Source organism: Anabrus simplex, chromosome 12 (genome assembly GCF_040414725.1).
Source record: "Anabrus simplex isolate iqAnaSimp1 chromosome 12, ASM4041472v1, whole genome shotgun sequence".
NCBI lineage: Eukaryota > Metazoa > Arthropoda > Insecta > Orthoptera > Tettigoniidae > Anabrus > Anabrus simplex.
Window position 1 is genome coordinate 98,367,211 of NC_090276.1, and position 19,512 is coordinate 98,386,722.

At 43.1% G+C, this 19,512-nt stretch overlaps 1 protein-coding gene across 1 annotated transcript in view; it reads right to left on the reverse strand.

Annotated features, from left to right (window-relative positions):
• Positions 1-19,121, reverse strand: part of cpo (couch potato) — a 572,642-nt gene extending 553,521 nt beyond the window's left edge. Inside the window, exon 1 of the mRNA XM_067156211.2 lies at positions 18,833-19,121. Within this exon, the coding sequence (XP_067012312.2) occupies positions 18,833-18,904 (72 nt within the window). The 5' untranslated portion in view covers positions 18,905-19,121. The remainder of the gene's footprint in view (positions 1-18,832) is intronic.
• Between the last annotated feature and the right edge of the window lie 391 nt (positions 19,122-19,512).

Sequence of the window (19,512 nt, forward strand, 5' to 3'; positions counted from 1 at the left end):
TCTTGGTTTGGAACTGAAATGACAGATTTAAAAATGGAATTAATTTTGAACTGAACATTTTTCAAAATCATTTCTTCCTCAATACGATTTACTGAGGTTTTTGTGTGATCTGACAGCAAAATAGAATGTCAACGTTTGCATAAGAACAACATAAAGGAAATGAGGAAGTTCCAAGTCCCCCACATTGAAAAACCTTCTGAAGTAACACAAATATTAGATTATGGGAACTCACTGTTAAAATAAAAGCCTTAATATGTACAGCATACGAATTTTGTATAAAAACTATTAATAATATCTGGTTGAGATATTAGCCTAACGTATACATCATTTAAGAGGTAAACGGTCACAGATTGAAATATCTATACGAAACAAAAAATGCTATGAGATATTTTTGGTGTTGTGTATTCTCTTAACAGATTCGTTGGCTAGATTGATTTGAAATTATGTGATTGTTGGCTCTGTGACCTAAAACAGAATGAAGACGTCATGTGGACAAAGACGCGAATATCGAAACTCTGTGAGATAGGACAGCGGCTTGCGGTGACAGAGCTGGGCTCTTCATCCTCATGCTTTCTATCTACACACTCTGCGTTTGGGGGCGGTAGAATAACACCCACGTATCCCCTACCTCGTAAGAGGCAAATAAAAGGGGCCCCAGGGTCTCTCAAATTAGGAGCATTGGTTGGCGACTACGGGGCCTGAGCTGAGTCTTGGCATTGCTTCCACTTACTTGTGTCAGGCTACCCTATGCGACCTCTCTTGGTCCTACCCCGACGCTATTAGGTTTGCGAGGGCTAGGGAGTCTTTCATTTTCACTCTGCTCGTGGCCCTTCTGTTCCTTTGGTCGATATCTTCATTTTTCGAAGTGTCGGGCCGCTTCCAATTTTTCCTCTCTGATTAGTGTTATATAGAGGATGGTTGTCCAGTTGTACTTCCTCTTAAAACAATAATCACCACTGCCACCTTTCTCCCTGCTGTACCCGAAAGAATAAATCCCAGGCCTACGAGATGACCTTCGTCTTCGCTTCATTATTGGACTGTAAACTCGATCTGTGACTTAAAACAGAATAAAGACGCCATGTAGACAAATATATAATCACAATATTCCCTTCAGCTAATGTGATATGAAATTCCAATACTTTCTTGAACTCACACACTTGACAGAGCACTATGCAGGTCGTCTCCGTCGATACTTCCTTTGTACTATAACTCGAAGAACGGGATGCGGCACCATCAGAGAAGGACTTTTGTCTTAAATAGGACTTAAAATACTTTACAAAGAAATCGCCCAATAGTTTGCTCTTATGAAGTAGGTGACGGTGATGATTACTGTTTTAAGAGGAGCCAGTATTGTATTAGCATGATGAACGCCGTGGAGAGAGTACTCAGTGAGCGTTCTCAAGAACAAACAGTTCCACTGTTACAAATCTACTGGCCTTCAGAAAATTCTTTGCTGCGTTCGAAATCGATAAGATGGTGCATATTTTTTGTAATGAAATGATGAGCGCATGACACCACAACAAAAGGTTAAATTAATCCTGGATTTATAGTGTTCGGAATGTCCGAAATTCTACACTTTTAAAAGAACTGTCTGCAATTAGTTTGAAGATATTAGAAAATGTTTGTTTCCGGGGAAATAGACTTCATATTCCACTATACCTCGGTACAACTTTATAGACTGTTATAGCATTCAGCGGTCAGTCTGTAAGCCTCTGTGAATTAACTATGCTAACAGCACTGTGACTTCCTTTAGTTCTACACCTCTTACTATACAAGTATTTTAAGTCTAACCATCCTCTTCTTGGCCTCTCTTACCACCTGTGTGTGGGTCGGTATCCCCTGCCTCTCGTAAGAGGCGACGTAAAGGGGCCCCAGGGCCTGTTAACTTGGGAGCTTGGGTTGGCGATTACGGGCCCCTTTGCTGAGTCCTGGCGTTCCTTCCACTTCCATGTGCCAGGCTCCTCGTTTCCATCTATCCTATGAGACCACATCCGATATAATATCCTCACAATTAGTGAGAATATTGTAGAAAATACAGGAGGAGATCTGTTAACAATGTAACCCTCGCCATCGAATACCCATATCCACAAGAGTGCTTTTTAAAGGAAACTCTGGTGAAGAAGTAAACAAAACTCTATCGAGGTCACATAAGTGTTGGTTTTTTATTTGATTTTTCTTCTACATCAAACCGAAACAGACTTATCTTATGGCAACGATGGGATAGAAGGAGCTAGGTCTGGGAAGGAAGCGACCGTAGCCTTAATATATGATGATCATGCTTGTTGTTTTAAGGGGCCTAACATCGAAGGCCATCGGCCCCGTGGCCTTAATTAAGGTACAGCCTCAACATTCCCCTAGTGTGAAAATGGTATACTATCTCCAGGGCTGCCGACGTTGGGATTCGAACTCACCATCTTCTGAACGCTGCCTCGCAGCTCGTCACGCTAATGGTCACAAACGTCTTAGCACTGGGGAGCCACTGCGCGGTGTTAGAATTGTTGTTTAATAATGGTCCCATTACATCTCCCTAAGGTGACCACTAGGCCGCATTCTGTAATGTACTCATCTGATGAGTTTCATGTGCTGTATGCCCAGTAAGAGACAGAAAATGAAGACAAAACCGTGAATTAAAACTAGTGATTTGTAACTTACAGTCAGTAGACAACATATCTGGTCACTGGACTCACCTAGAAATAAGAAAGAAACATCATAAGTGTCGAGCGTAATTGGAAGAAAGACTGTGCACTGTCTTAAGGGTACCTGCACTTGAAAATCTAAAACGCTATTCGTTCCAAGAATAGTATTAACTATCTATTTGCCTTAGTTCATAAACAGAGATCTAAATAGCTACAGACCATATGACATGAGTTTGGAAACAACTTTCACATTATAAGTAATAATTCTTCTTGTCCAAGTTAACAACACTAGTACCTACAATACAAATTACAAGTGTGTAAAAAATATATTAACATGAGTTCTGGAAAATTAAATATTTTCTCTTCAATAACTTCCAAGTTGTTACTGCCATTCTATGTATATTTCAAGGACAGGTAAACTTTTTAAGTCATCCTTGTGGGCAATTAAAGAAGTGTACTGAGATCTTGAGAACGGTGAACCTAGAAATTTAAAAGTATCACTTAATGACAGTGGTGTCATCATACTTTAAGGAGAGAAATACACATATACTTTTGGATTTATAAAATGTTAATTTAATAAAAGAAGAAAGAAACCGATTGTGATGAAATGGTCTACGGGTTCCAGATTTGTATTTCTAACCTGACATCAGTTCTCTTACGTTTCTTCCCTACTGACATCAAGTTCCATTCAGACCAAGTCGTTGGCGTAGAGCAATCCCTCCCTTTCAGTAGACGACCCGTGTAAATTATGAACATATTTCAAAGATAACCCCTGTAAGTATCTTGAACCGAGAACTGTAGCCCAATTGTCAAAATATGACTTTTGATAATATACCCACAATCCCATAATCCGTCAGTGCAGCTAACTCTGTCATATACCTTCTGTAGATCACATAACTGTCTATTCTTCTCGCAGAATTTTTCAGTTATATGGCACATCTGATCGTCACAGGCGCTCTACACTGGTTTTCGGCCAACTTTCAAATACTGATCGCACCCTCTCTTCCAAAATGCCAATGAAAACCTTTCCTTCTATTCTGATCAATGATATACTGTACTTCGATAGTTGTTGCAATCCTTCCTTCCCTTGCTAATAGACGCAAATTACGATTTCAGTAACGAAATTTCTTTTCTTTATTTCTGAATATTAAATATATTAATGTTTATTTAAGAGAAAACTCATAGCAGCTCACTTCATATACGACAATTCTGAAGACAGCAGAACATATTTAGAACTCTCCGTTCGCACATCTGTCATACAACAGGACAAGCACTGATCGTTGGAGCCCATGAGAGACGTTGGCCGTGCGATGAATAGAAAAGTACGGCATGTCCAGAAAAGAACGCAAGGTAAGTAAGACATTGGCAGTGTGTATAATCATGAAGGTGGTTCAATAAGGTACATAGCAAGATTTCTCACAGCGAATTGCGCAGCTATAGTCCGCATATCAGGTTGTTTATTTAAGTCGCCTAAGGTTAGAGATGAAGGAAGGAATGTACACTGAGTTCCAAACGTCACTGGAAGGGGTGACCGATTAGAAGATATGCCGTGTGCGACCCCTGAGCTTTGCTGCTAGCAGTCTGTCACAGACACCAGCGTCGTGAAGGTGGCATGTCGCGAGTTAACGCGGGATGATCATCAGGTTATAGCGTTGCGGAGATTACACGCGAATTCGGGTTTCCCAGGTCAACAGAGTCGAAGATGGATCTTCAATATCACAGAGATTATTACCACCCGCGTAAACCGCCGCATGGGAAGAACATAAGTTTTTAGCGAACGGACATCACGTCGCCTCCGCGGAACCTTACTGGGCGCTCGACGGGCTACTGTGAATCGGATCACCACCCAGTTGAATGTTGGAGTCAGGAACCCGTTTCTACCAGGACTGTAAGGAGACAACTTTACTGGATAGGCTTCGCCAGCCGACGACCGACTCGTGTACCTTTGCTGACACCTCGACACAGAGTTCAACTACGTGCATGGGCCCGCGAACATCGGTAGTGGACCATGGAACAGTGGCAGGGTGTTGTATGGTCCGATACATCCCGCTTCCAGTTGTATCGAGCTGATGGGCGTGTGATAGTTTGCTGTATGCCCCGAGAAGCTGTGTCAACAAGGTTGTGTCCAGGCGGAAAGTGGCTCAGTTCTGGTCTGGGCGGCGTTCTCATGGTCACAATTAGGCAGGGAGCATTGTATGAGGACATTCTTTCAGACCATCTGCATCCCTTTATAGCCCTAGAGCTTCCTGATGGACATGCCATGTTTCAGCAGGACAATGCGCCAAGTCAACGCTCTGTGGTGGCACGCAGGTGGTTGGAGGAGCACTCCAGTGAAGTAAAACCATGCACTGGCCCTTCAAATCCCACGATCGTAATCCAATCGAGCATTTATGGGATGCTGTCGTTGCTTGTGTACGCTCCACGAACCCCACACCAAGCACACAAGACAAATTATGGGTAGCAGTGCAAGATGCATGCGTGCAGATCCTTCCAGAACGATTCCAACACTTTGTAGAGTCGACGCCTCGCCGTGCTGCTGTCGTTGTGAGGGCTAGCAGAGGAGAAAGTCGATATTAACATCACATTCGGTGTCTTCCCATGACGTTTGTATATGTAGTGTAAACTAGTACTGTACACACTATGAGCACTCATAAACTGAGGCCAGAGATATGCCAGATCATATCTTGTATGGAGAGAAGGGGCACATCTTCTTTATAAGTTTCTTTGTTTGCATTTAGTTTTTCAGGAGTGTGTGGTTGCCTAGTAGGACATCTGGAGGTAAATCTGGACTCGGTCTGCATATATACTGTATTCGCCAAGTAAATCCATGTACGAGCGTCTTGCTGGAAGAGAATTTGGGACCAATGGTCACGACGTCCTGACGCTGTGTCCAGACAGATGTCTCCAGCACGGGTAGTACATGTCAACATCGTCTCGAACACAGATGGGCTTTGACCTGTGGGTTATTTATTTATTCCGTTCCATAATTTGAACGTGTTATTGTTGATGTGTTATGTTTAATTTTCGTTTGCATTGGAAACAATATAATATAATAAATAATTAGAGCGACACGATTTGTAGTCAGTGGCTCGCCCGTGTCCATGGCAACGACTACGTCACGTGAGTCTCGCTGCACTGCGGTACAGGAAGGTCTCATACCTACACCACAAATGTCTTCATGTCGAATTAGCTCAAAAGTAGGTTCACTGTTTGTCCGTTCGTGTTGGCAGAATTTGTTCGAATATTTAAAGTTCGGGGATAGTACGAGCAATAACGTTGAATTTCTCCGTTAATATTAGCGGCATGAAAATCTGCAATTGTCATCCACACTTGTCATACATAACGCAGATATCAGTTCAACCTGCAGGCTGGTTGGATCTGCAAAAATTAAGCCATTATAAGGAAACCTCAAAAACCGATGGCGATGCAAAAATGACACTTTCAATGAAATTATCAATTTATCTATTTCGTAAAAGAGTTGCGAAGAATCACTCATCCATAATGGTAATAAAATCGTGGTTTCTGTGTGAATTACGGAGTCTCATTATAATATCTGTTCCCTCCAAAACTGGCTAGTTGTACAGGTAGACGTGTAGAGACAAATTTCAGCCATTGGAATTGACCACCGCCGATTAAAATCACGCAGCGCGGCCGAGAATCGAACCACGCCCTCCACAGACCAAAGGTTAGCACTACGACAGGTGAACCTCGCACTTTGTAGTTTTTAATCCACGTCCGCTGTTCGGTGAGCGCATGCGCACTTTGTTTTACGGCTGATTACCGGCCAAGGACATGCAGCTAACTGCGGCACGGCACTGTTACCCCACCAGGTGAAAGTGCCACTACAGGAACGGATTCCACTCGAAAACAAAAAACGAAGAATATCACAGTTGACGAAGGGCTGTCTGGTTATTGGAAGAAAGTGCTATGGAGGTTATTACTGTTTGCTTTGGTTATTTCAATATGCAAGTATTTCTAGTCAAATTGACAGCAGTGGCAGGAACCAACTATTAAGGTTGTCGAATCAGCAAATGTTAATATTACCTCTAACGGAAAACGTTACATTATTAAATCATAGTTTCCTATCTTTCTTTACCTCACAGTGATGTTAATGATTATTGTATTGTTCACAAAGTTCTAAATATCTCCGAAAATGTGAGAAGTGCGCGTATTTCACTTCTAATCTTCTATACCAGCATAATGAACGGCCTCAGTCGTCATGGTAACGAACTAGGTGGTGATGATGTTAATGAGCGCGACGCCTGCAAGGAGCTAGTATCGCCATTGGTGTGCTACGTACCGCTCATCTCCGTCAAGACAAGTAGCTCCTCACAACAAAACGAATAGTTTTCAGAGGTGGTTCTTCATCACCCCTTCACGTCAGTAGCGCCTCCCTTAGTAGTGCGACGCTGTGTAGAGGACGATTCTTGAGTAGCAGCGAAATGTAATTCCTGTCACTTTCGTAGGAAGGCTGAATAAGGGCTAGAAATACTATACAAGCGAGAAGATATACCAATATTATGAAAGAAGACTTGACGACACAGTGAGTGAGGCAATCTTCAAGGTCTGCAGCAAACAGTGATTTCAATGCGGGGTTGGGAAACATAAGCAGGAGGAGGGACGCTTACTGAAGCACGAGCAGATTAACCGTCGCGAATTCGTTCTTCGAGCACAATGTCATTGACCGCTACACTTGAGAGGACTTACGTACCAAATCGTGAACTGGCTACTACATCGATTGTGGGAGTCCAGCACCCGAGCTGTGCGGGATGTGTGAGAAAGGGATGTACTAATAATAATAATAATAATAATAATAATAATAATAATAATAATAATAATAATAATAATAATAATACGGAAAAGAAGGGGAGAGTTCTTCGGACACTTCCTGAAACGGACCAGGGGAAGTTAAAACTGCGAATGATACAGTTTTTTGTGAACAAAAGTACTCTGGACCCAAGAGGTACAAAAGGGTCTAGAAGAAATGGGAATACAGGAACATGAAACATACAACAAAATTATTTTTAAATTTAAAAATGAGGCTTGTAGAGGTTTTCAGGACAGAACAAAGTGAACATGGAGAGAAGAGCGAAGAAGGTGACAAAGTATGAGAATGAAGGAATAATGGACAAGGAGGAACATTGGATATGGTTGAGAAAGGTGGACTTCAAGATATCCCGAAGAAAGAAAAATAATGCTCAGAAATATTCTAGTCCAAATGTAAAGAACGTTCAGAGAAGACTGAAATCTAAGAATGAACAGAAGGAGTCGCTGGATTGGTGACGAAGGGAAGGGACACTTGTTCAGAATGGATAATAACTAGAGAGTGACGAAGACAATCTTAGAATTCTTGAGAAAGAGCACGGCAGAGCGTTGGACTTGACGAAGGTGGAGGTTACGGAAGATGATATAAAAGATTTAGACAACTCATCAAGAAGTTCCGTGGTTTGCAGTGAGAAAAGCGAGCTCTAGGCTTTTCCCTCGTAATTACTGTAAGTGGACGATGGTTCCCTAATTGTTTCTCCTTTTTAAAACAGCAAAAATCTTGTCTAGAACTGAACTGTAGCAGTGTGTGGCTCCTGTCAGCTCAGTCAGGTAGGCTGCAAGGGTATAAAGACGCACCGACGTACCGGAATTTTGTCCTAAAGACTTCCCTTAAGTTGACAGTAAATATACCATCGCATATTTCCGTGGTCTTCAAATGTCTACAGTTTGATCACGAATCCTTGAAGATTAGTGCTTCCAGTGAACTTGTTACCATGACAACCATGCACGGCCCCCTGAATATCCGCGAGGAGTTCCGTCACTCAATGGAGAAGTTCAGTCTGTAACAACCAAACTGAAGTAGCGTGCTGGCGATGCAGATCAAATTAATCCGTGGATCTTGGAAGCAAGTGCAACGATTTCTAAAGAACTAGAGCTCGGAATTTTATTTCCCGAGTGTCCAAAGACGAGGGTCTTTGTAGGTCAGAAAATGGTCGTTTTATTTGTCCTTTTTTTCGGCGGTTTTAGCGTAAAGGTGTTTTACGTCCGAATAGCAACTTCACGTTCTTTTGCGTACCCATTCTCAACTCGACCTAACCTTTCTAGTACTAAGAGAGAAAATGGGAAGGAAATGAAATGAAACTAATGCTTGAAGGAACGATGAGTATGTGCAAGAAAAGTGAAATACTTCCTTCAAGTATAAACCGTTAACAACCGTTGATGTGAGACAAGTTCCTCAATGTGCTGACCCTCTACACCAGTCCTGGAGAGGACTACTGTGATACAATAGTGTGACTCCAGTTGATCTCTCCACTATGTCCTTTGCAGGTTCGCTGAATTCACTCTAGGTGGAAAAACCGTTTCATTCCAAATTCTGCAACCACTACTTTTTAACAAACACGCAGTTCCTTTTTAGTATTGTTAATCTAAAAATATATAATGTTCGAAAGAAGAAGTATTTCACTCACATATTTTTGCGCTATATGTTGCATACGACCAGTATCTTACATTTAAAACACCACATTCCTTCCTTAAATATGTAATTTGGATCGCATTTTTACGTCTTCTTTATCAACTTTAAGGTTCCTTTTCGGATATTTTTACCTCTTTGTGCAGTTAAGTTTTAGGCAATTTATACTTCTTGTTGCGACCATAGAGGTGCACCTACGGACATTACCTACATACTTTGGGTGGTATAAACATATCGTGAGCCAGCTCCACGTCATCCTCAAACCTCATCAGTCATTTATATATTATTTTGGATATGTTTGTAGGAAGGATGATACTCCATAATTGCAAACTGCAGAGTAGAAAATTAGTGGTAAAGATAGAACAGGAAGGCGTCCGATCCATTACGTGAGTTCAAATTATTGAATAATCTACAGAGATAAAACACAAACTAGAATTGTCCCAGGTGTGTGATGAGCTGTATTTACTTGACGACCCCACATTGCCCATCGACCCTCTAAAAATCGATTACCCATTAACCACACCACCCTGTGGACGAGGGCTCGAAGGAAGAAACTTTAAGACCTGTGCACTCTACATTAAGAGTACCTGCATGTTTTTAGGTCTCAGTTGTAGGTTTGTTTATTTGTTTGTTTGTTCCAAGACTCACCTCATCATCAATGATGGCATTATATGTGCTTGATATGAACTATCCGTCTGCTTTAGTCCATCAGTGCAAACCGCAACAAATCGCATTTCAGTATTCATATTTCTGCGACAATTTTAGGTGCAATTTTCACACGGAAAACCGCCTTGACGGCTACCGACAGTGGGGTTCGAACCCACTATCTCCCGAATACTGCAGCTATCGAGCTCGGTAATCTTCTTCTTAAGCTGTTATGTGATGTCCTTCGGCCTTCGAACAGGCCTCTGGGTCCGTGTGCGTGGCGGTGGTGGTAGGATGATAGGCTACTCGAGGCTAACATCGCACTAGACTGTGTTCAAAGTGGCCGTTCCTAGATTTAATAAAACTCGAAAATATTTCATTACTTTTACGGGAACTCCTTTTTTGGCGTACAATCTCTTGTTCCCTTGAACGTTACGTATCGACAAAGATGGCGTAGCGGAGCGAAAATCCGCGAAAGTAGTTACTTCTGGTATTTCCTTGCTTCATTGTGCCAGAGAAGTTACGTTGCCGAAATTTAGTTATTGGCATATTCGGCCATGAGCGTTGGAAAGGTCGTAATGAAATTGTCTACATTAGACATATCGCAACACTAAATTACTAGTACGAAGTTGTCGTTTCCACAGACATCTTGAGAGAGTTACCACTGGAGGACAATAAAAAGCTGATACTAACAGCTTTATGGCCGCATAAAGTGACTAAAACTTGTAGCTTAATGCCCCATTCTCTGAGTGTGTAAGTAACGATATTTCACAGACAATGTTTCGGAGATCTGATGATGAATAAAATGCCAGAAGAAAGAAGAATGTGAGATGCCTGTGAAAGTACTAGGGACAATATTGTCAGAATATTTCATTTCGCCGATGGTTTGACAATATCAGAATCTAATGTCGAAACAAATTGGAATGAGAATTAAAGCCTCAAAGAACGACTGCATGCATAATCAATACATGATACTACAGTGAAAGGAGTTGACATATTTTCTTACTTACGTCAGAATATTACTAAGAATGACCGGTGCGCGATGGAAATAAGAGGCGGCTTGATCAAGTAAAGTACGCTTTTATGCAGAATGATAGAATCCTGTGATGCTTCCCCTACATGCCTCGGAAACGTAGTAGGGAAAGGGCAGTGACTAAGGCATGGGTACCTAAATTTCCAGAAAATAAAACTCACAGAAATAGAGTATCTGATCCTGTACCGGATCTCACAGGGCAGTAAGTAAGTTACAGAACTTTGGACATATTGTGAGATGGACGGGAAACGAGATAAAAATTCCTTTAATTATTGCCTTCACTCATTAGGTGAACAGATCTCATTTGGGGGCTGTAGTAAGCTGTAAAGGAAATGCTGTGTAAGTGTCCGGAAAGACGCCAGTGTATGGGACCCAGACCAAAATTGCTTCGGAAAGGATAATAAGGAAAGCAGCACGATTTGGTCGGGATAATTTCCGACAAAGGAGTAGTTTACGAAAATGTTCCGGCTGGGAAGACTTAGGAGATGCTCGACTGAATGGTGTGTTCCGAGATGACATTAAGTAAGCTTGAGTGCAGCTCTTAAAAGCAGGAAAGATCGTTGTATGACCACAAAGTTGGAATTCAAGAGGAGAGATAACGAACAATTAGGGAATGGCATAAATTATCGACAAGTTCTTTGAAGTCATATAAAGGGATCTGGGAGGGTGCGACCACAGAGCCCTCAGCTGAGTCCTGACTTTTGCCAGACTCCTCTCTTTCATCTATCCTATCCGACCTCTCTTGGTCAACTCTTGCTCTTTTCCCACCCAACGGTATTAGGTTGAGAGGCCTAAGGAGTTTTCACAAGCTTCGTGTCCCTTGTCTTCCTCTGGCCGATACCTTCATTTTTCTCTCTGATTAGTGTTGCCTAGTCGTACTTGCTCTTAAAACAACAATGTTACGACTGTATTGTTATGCCATACGTTGCTACAAATGATCTCAACGGAGGGGTACAGAACTCTGACAGTTTCCTGTGGATGAGAACATCAAGCGCTCAAGGCCAGCAGATGCAGCCTAGCTATTCGAAACAGGTCCATTTCACATTCCATGCCGTAAGATTCCTGGTGACATAATTAATTAAAACTTAACCAAGTATCGTTCAACGGAATACATTTTTTTTTGCCATCTCTACGCTAAAATGGGAGGACGAAAGTGCGATAAAATTGTCTTAAACATCCTAATAATAATAATAATAATAATAAATGAGTCGCCGCAGATCTTTTACAAGCCAATCTACAACCTTGCGATCAACACAGTTAACGGACACACCGGGTAAACAATACATCAGAACCACAGTCCAGACACTCGCTATTGGTAATCGTCACAGAATAAGTTACATATAAACAGTGAATTACAGTTCACTATCTCTCCGCTCCAGAAGTAAAAAATACATTGAACTTTAAGACTGTATTAATGCGACAACGTTCGATGCTCGTCCTAATGAACTTACTGACGTAAATATTCCATGCCAGGTCATTCTATTGTTCGTGGTCAATATCGTTTTTCGGGTGATTCAAGAGCCATTTCATTTAGTAACTCATTATCCTGTCTTTAATGAAGCTTTCATTTTCTGAAGAACTGTAGCAGAGAAATAATTTATTTGTTCTTACATTTGAACGGAAGTTGTCCACACCATGATTTAAGAACTACTGTGATAATAATGAGGTGAAGTGAAATGGTGTGCCGGGAGTGTCCGAGGACAAGTTCGGCTCGCCAGGTGTATGTCTTTCGATTTGACTCCCACAGGCGACCTGCGCATCATGATGAGGATGAAATGATGATGAAGGCAACACATACACCCAGCCCCCATGCCAGCGAAATTAACCAATGATGGTTAAAATTCCCGACTCTGCCGGGAATCGAACCCGGGACCCCTCTGACCAGAGGCCAGCATGCTAACCATTTAGCTATTGAGGCGGACTGTGATAATAATAATACACATACATCAACCATCTTCGTTACAGACCGCTACACCTTCAGTCTGCAACCCTCTCTCCACAACCTACGTTTGCAAGTAGCTGAACGGCCTGGGTTATTTCCATATCTCTTATCACAAAGTGAGTCTTATTATCGTCGCCCTGGTGTTCCTCTACTTTTCTTACTCTCTATACCCGAATACATTATTTTCCTGCTCTATTCGCCTTACATGACCTAACATAGCCTTTAACTGTTCGTTCCGAATACCTTGTCCTTATCTGTTTGTACCCCAGGGACTCTTAGCTCAGTCCTAAAATTGTTTCCAGCTACGTGTGTCAGGGTCCTCACTTTCATGTATCCCATTCTACCTCCGTTGGTCAACTCTTATTCTTTTCCGACCCCGACGGCATTAGAGCACTCAAGGGCTAGCGATTCTTTCACTTTCTCGTCCTTCGTCGCCCTTATTTTTCTTTAAGCGATACCTTCATTTTTCGAAGTGTCGGATCCCTTCCAATTTTCTCTCTGATTAGTGTTATATAGAGGATGGTCGCCCTGTTGTACTTCTTCTTAAAGCAATAATCCGGTAGTTAGTAGGTTCGCTGGTGGTGGTGATTATTGTTTTAAGAGGAAGTACTACTAGGCAACCATCCTCTATACAACACTAATCAGAGAGAAAAAAAGGGAAGGGATCCGACACTTCGAAAAATGAAGATATCGGCCAAAGGAAGATAAGGGCCACGAAAGGCGTGAAAATGAAAGATTCCCTAGCCCTCGCAAACCTAATAGCGTCGGGGTCGGTAAAGAACAAGAGTTGACCAAGAGAGGTCGGATAGGATAGATGAAAGTGAAGGGCCTGGCACAAGTAAGTGGAAGCAATGCCGGGACTCAGCTTAGGGCCCTGTGGTCGCCAACCCACGCTTCAAAGTTCAGAGCCCCTGGGGCGATAGTGGGTTCGAATCCTACTGTCGGCAACCCTTAAAATGATCCCGTGGTTTCTCATTTTCATATTAGGCAAATGCTGGGGCCGTACCTTAATTGACGCAATGGGCGCTTCCTTCCCATTCCTAGGCCTTTCCTATCCCATCATCGCCATAATACGTATCTTTGTCGGTGCGACGTAAAGTAAATAGAAAAAACAATAATCACCACCACATCTGTTTTTAGCAGCACTCATGAATAGCATATGCTCATTTCAGCCCGGTCGATCTGAAAACAGACTGAGAGTCTCACAGAACATCGCTAGTGCGATCTCTTGATTTACTCTTATCATCCTGGCAGGTTCGATCCTGGCTCAGTCCGGTGTATTTTGAATACATTAGCCTCGTGTCGGCAGATTTACTTGCACGTAAAAGAATTCCTGCGGGACAAAATTCCGGCACCTTGACGTCTCCGAAAACCGTCAAGAAAGTAGTAAGCAGCAACATTATTAGAACTAACTGCTTCAACCGATTCAGCTGTTCCATTTCTGTATTATTTTCAGGTTTCTTATCTCTTTTGTCTTCCAAATGCTAATCTTCCTATCACCTATTTTCAAAGTCCAAGACTTTCAGCACACTCAGCATAGGTCAGAATTCATCCCTGCTTGCCCCAGGGCGTTCGACTTTGGAGCGTAGGTTGACGACCAGAGGACCTTTAGCTGAGTCTTCACATTGCTTCCAAACGACTTGTGCCAGGCTCCTCACTTTCATCTATCTTATCCGACCTCTCTTGGTCAACTTTTGTTCTTTTCCGACGCCGTTATTACGCATGGAGGCCTAGGGAGTCTTTCATTTTCACGCCCTTCGTCGCCCTTGTCTTTCTTTGACCGATACCTTCATTTTTCAAGTGTCGGACTCCTTCCATTTTTCCCTCTGACTACTGCTAATAGATGATTGTTTCCAAGCTGTAGTTCAACTTAAAACAATAGTCACGACCACTTTCACACAAGGAACAACAAACGTGCAGCCTTATCCCTGGAGTTATACAGAACGTGTCACGTTGGAGGTGGAGGTGCGAGCTACTTTCTCCTCCGAAGACATTACTTGTGTCGCGGATTTAGATACGAAGACTAACACTCGCGAGTTGAGCTCCTTACACCGCAATGCTCCGATAACACAAGAAGACAGCTTCACGTGGGAAATATGTGTTTGATAACCGGGACGGGCATTTCTAAAGCGTGAATAGTTGGCGACTTGTTTTCACACTGGTAATGACAAATTACAGGGAAACGTCCTTACACAATTTACGAAATTGTCCTGTGGCTTTTAAACGTTAATTTTCTCGGTTTTTAACCTGTATAATAAGTTAAGGGCCGGCCCCGTGGTGTAGGGATAGCGTGAATGCCTTTTACTCGGAGGGCCCGGGTTCGATTCCCGGCCAGGCCAGGGATTTTTACCTGGACCTGAGGCCTGGTTCGAGGTTCACTCAGCCTACGTGATTAGAATTGAAGGGCTATCTGACGGTGAGATAGCGGCCCCGGTCTAGAAACCCAAGAATAATGGCCGAGAGGATTCGTCGTGCTGACCACACGACACCTCGTAATCTGCAGGCCTTCGAGCTGAACAGCGGTCGCTTGGTAGGCCAAGGCTCTTCAAGGGCTGTAGTGCCATGGGGCGGCGGCGGATAATAAATTAAGTATTAAATACCTCTGTAGGGGAAGGTGGGGGGGGGGGGGGGCATTCATCCATGTGTCACGAGGTGACTATTAGAGGAACCGGAGGCTCTCGACTTGGGAGCGCAGGTGAGTCCGGCTGCTGCCCTTGGTCTGCCCCTGCGCACTCTGTTGGCCCACGTGTATACGACTCATAGGGCTTTAATGCGTTTTACCGGTGTCTCATAACACTCTGCGCCATACGATTGGCAGCCCTGAATACGTGGTGCATTGTTTCTGACATAATGAAATGCGTATGAGCTATTTTAAGTTTGCGATACGGTATTTTAAGTAAGTTGTATGATTTGTTCAGGTTTTCAGGCTTTTCCGTTGTTTCAGTGAGGTTTCTATATCCTCACCTGCTCACCCGCATCGAGCATGCGCAACGTGACGTAATGAAGAGAATGCTCGAAAAGGGCTGTTTCCCCAACAGTTTGCGCTTTTCGGAAACGCCGACACGACTCAGCACCTTGAACTTGAGGATGGCGAAAACGCTTGCACTGATGAACTCTGAGCACTGAGTTCAAATTTCTTTAAACTACAGAGACAGAACTAATTTATCTCACACAATCTCTGGGTATTGGTAGACACTTCACGTTGTTAAAATTTTCTAATTCAGCCAAAGGAATTATTTGTGTCGCCTTCACTTCACAGAAAACACACACTTACAAACTTACAAACTAAAGCAGAAATACAGTAGATCTACATCCACAAGTGAGAAACTGAATTTCCTTTCAAATAATGGTTTAATAGAGAAGTACTTCAACGTAAGTGTGTTCCGGGGAAGGAAGGGGACTCGTGTCTAGTGGAAGTAAATGCTTAATTGCCTACCTGACTTTTTTATTTCGTTTTTGTACCCAACTGTTCAACGGGAACACAGAATAAAACATTGAAAGAAAAGAGAGAAAAAGAAAATCACATGCTCAGGAATCTCGGGCGCTAGCCACTTCATTAAGGTTTAAATGATGCGAAGCACTTCGAATTCGCCAAAAGCAATTTTCTGGGTATCTTTAGGGCGGTCCCCTCGTTGGCTCATAGTGATTGTGTAGTTTCGCGGCAAGGTGTTCTGAAAGCGTGTCTTCCAACCACCCAAGAAACACGTCATAGGGAATGGGTCCCTCCACGTCTGTCGTAAGACGCCACTGAAAGTGACCCGACGGTATTAGGAATGCGAGACCTTCATGACCCTTCGCTTTATTTTCGCTGTGTTAGAACTGTCGGATTCTTTCATTTCTCCCCAGATTAGTGTTAATACCGGGTTGTATTTTCTCTTAGAGCAAAAAATTATCACCAGCAGCTTTACATACTGTTTGCGTCAGGAGGGGCATCTGAATGTAAAATCAGGCTGAATGCATATAAGTAAGTTAGAAGGAGGAGTAACACAGGTGACTGAAATTTATATTACCAATTCATGCGATCTCCACATAAAAGTACAGATACTATTCAACACACTGAACCTTATCTGAATCTTATAGATTGAGTTTTAAATTGAACATTTCTTTCATAATATGACAACGTAGTCATTCGTGAAGGTCAAAATTCGTTTTACCTGTGGTCGGAGGTCTTTTACTCCAAACTCACAGCCGTTCGCTGAAAGCAAAACCCCACATCAAGAATATTGACCAGAAAACATCGTCTGCATTTTACATTCAGGGTGAGTTCAATAAGAAGCGCTGTTGAGATGTCAGCCCAGAGGTTGGTTGTATCCTCAAGAGGTCCACTGTCGGCTGTGGAGGCCTGCTAGGAAAATGAGCAGTCATTGACTTTTTCGTTGTTTTCATAACCAAGCTCTGAGATATCAGAAGAACACGTTGCAGGGCTCAAATTGCAGACTTCGATCGTGACTCAGTACGGGGCATTTGAAGGTCAGTCTCCTGTTGGCAGATTATTTTGGCAAAATTCTGGCACCTTGGCATTTCCAAATATCGTAAAAGTAGTTGGAGGGACGAAAGAGCAATATTGTATCACAAATAATGTATTTCTGTTTAAGACCTGATATACGGAGGACACACCTGAGAGCACACACGTTGTCACATTTAGGGAGAGTAAATCGTACTTTGCTTAACAAATAATTAAACAATTAGACAACAAGAAACAACTTTTTCTCAGCATCAAACGGCTCTCTTCTTAGTTTCACAAATGTGGCGAGAACACAGAGACTGCGGGCAACCACGTTTATAAGGTCCTCGGGGAACAGCCACGTCCAGCGTGAGATGAACTAACGAAAGTAACAGTCTGCGATACTCAGAGTTACCGCCAATTCTTCTTCTAAATTATCTGGAGTCGTGTGGGATACCAGGGCTATGTAGAGGGAACTATTCACTACTGAGTGGTTGGTCAGGAATCGAACTCGGCGTCCTATAAACTGAAGACGACTACGCTGAGCATTCAACCAAGGATTTCAACCTCTACCAATTTTTGAACAACCATTAAAATCTACTTTCGGTGGCTTTCACCTATCTCCTGACCTGAGGCTGTTTCCAACCCAAACTCACATTTGAGGAAGTAACGTGAATCTTTAACCACCAGTGAACTATCAACAACAACAACAACAACAACAACAACAACAACAACAACAACAAAAACAACAATAATAATTATATAACCAGCAAGTGGCCGTGTGGTTTGGAACACGTAGCTATCAGCTTGCACTCGGGAGATAGTGGGTTCGAACCCCACTGTCCGCAATGTTAAAGATGGATTTCCGTGGTTTCTCATTTTCATTAAGGCCATGGCTGGTTCCTTCCCACTTCTAGCCCTTTCCTATCCCATCGTCGTCATAACGTCTACCTGTGTCGGTGCGACGTAAAGCAAATTGAGAAAAAAACTTCTTTAAATTCCAATAACTAATTATTTACGGCGCCAGAATTGTGTCCGCAGTGCCGGCGGGAGGCTTGCGTATTTTGAACACCTTCAAATACCACCGGTGAACCAGGATCGAACCCGCTAAGAGCCACCGCCTTCCCACGTCCGATTGCCACCCACCCTTTCCATGGATCATCTCAATCCTAGGTTAGGGGTGTGGGAACGTGGTGTACCTCGTCTGGTAAATCAAACCCATGTCCTTTAAGCACAGAGATAATGAGAACTGGGACAAAAATAATCACAATTAACAAGAAACGTAGGCGTGGAGCTAACAAGCGGAGAATGTGGTCTACACAAAATATTGTCAGAGAAGTTGAAATACACGCTGAGAAGAGTGACGGAGTTAGCCGAGTACAGTGGCTTTCCGTGGTTTCGCCACGGCCTTGAGCCCTCGAAAATCTTAAAACACTAACACTAAAATAAATCACAATTAAAGAGAAAAGTTGAAGTTTACGTCTGGAGAAATGTGGGTTGTATGAACAGAGCACTTTACAAATACACGAGAGGGACAAGTATTGTATAATTTCGCACTCTAGAGTACTCGGGTGTGGGGAGAAAAGTCGCACAAGAACTCAGGTACATTGATCAAACACATACATAGACAGCACTTCACTTCACAGTAGGTTTCCATGACGACCACTGACTTACCTACCTCTTCCTCGCCGGTCACTGTGTGGACCGAATCCATGCTCTGGTTGAGGGCGTTCGGCGCTTCCATGCTCATGGTGGTGTTGTCGTCGCGACGTTGGCGCTTGGAGGCGGGTGAGGTCGTGGGATCGGGGTTGGGTGGCGACACGGTGCCTACCAAATACTGGTGAGTAGCCTCCAGTCTAAGAGAGTTGTGCGGGGAGTATAGGGCGGTGCTGGGATCTAGGACGTGAAGTGGAGATCAGATCTTGTGCTTCACTACCGCGCGCTTGCTGTGTCTGTCTGTCCTATCGTTAGCCTGCTGCCGCTCGAACTGAGCTTCTCGTCCGTCGAGGGTGGCACCGCTCCGCGCAACCAGGCCCCGCGCTTGCGCACTCGCTCCGGCCCGTGCAAGTCGCCGACTGACTCGCCCCCTCCCCTCCCCTCCCCTCCCCCTCCCACCTTATTCCTTATTCCTCCAGAATTACAGACCGTTAACTCCATGTCCGCGGTTCACGTCGATACACGCGCACGCACACATAAATTACTAATGGTGAGGCACCTGGCGTTTTACAGTGCCACTTCTTGGTAAATTGTCGAATACGAGGTTTTTAATAATAATAATAATAATAATAATAATAATAATAATAATAATAATAATAATAATTGTTTAAATACGTCGGGGAATTTATCGAACGGACAGGC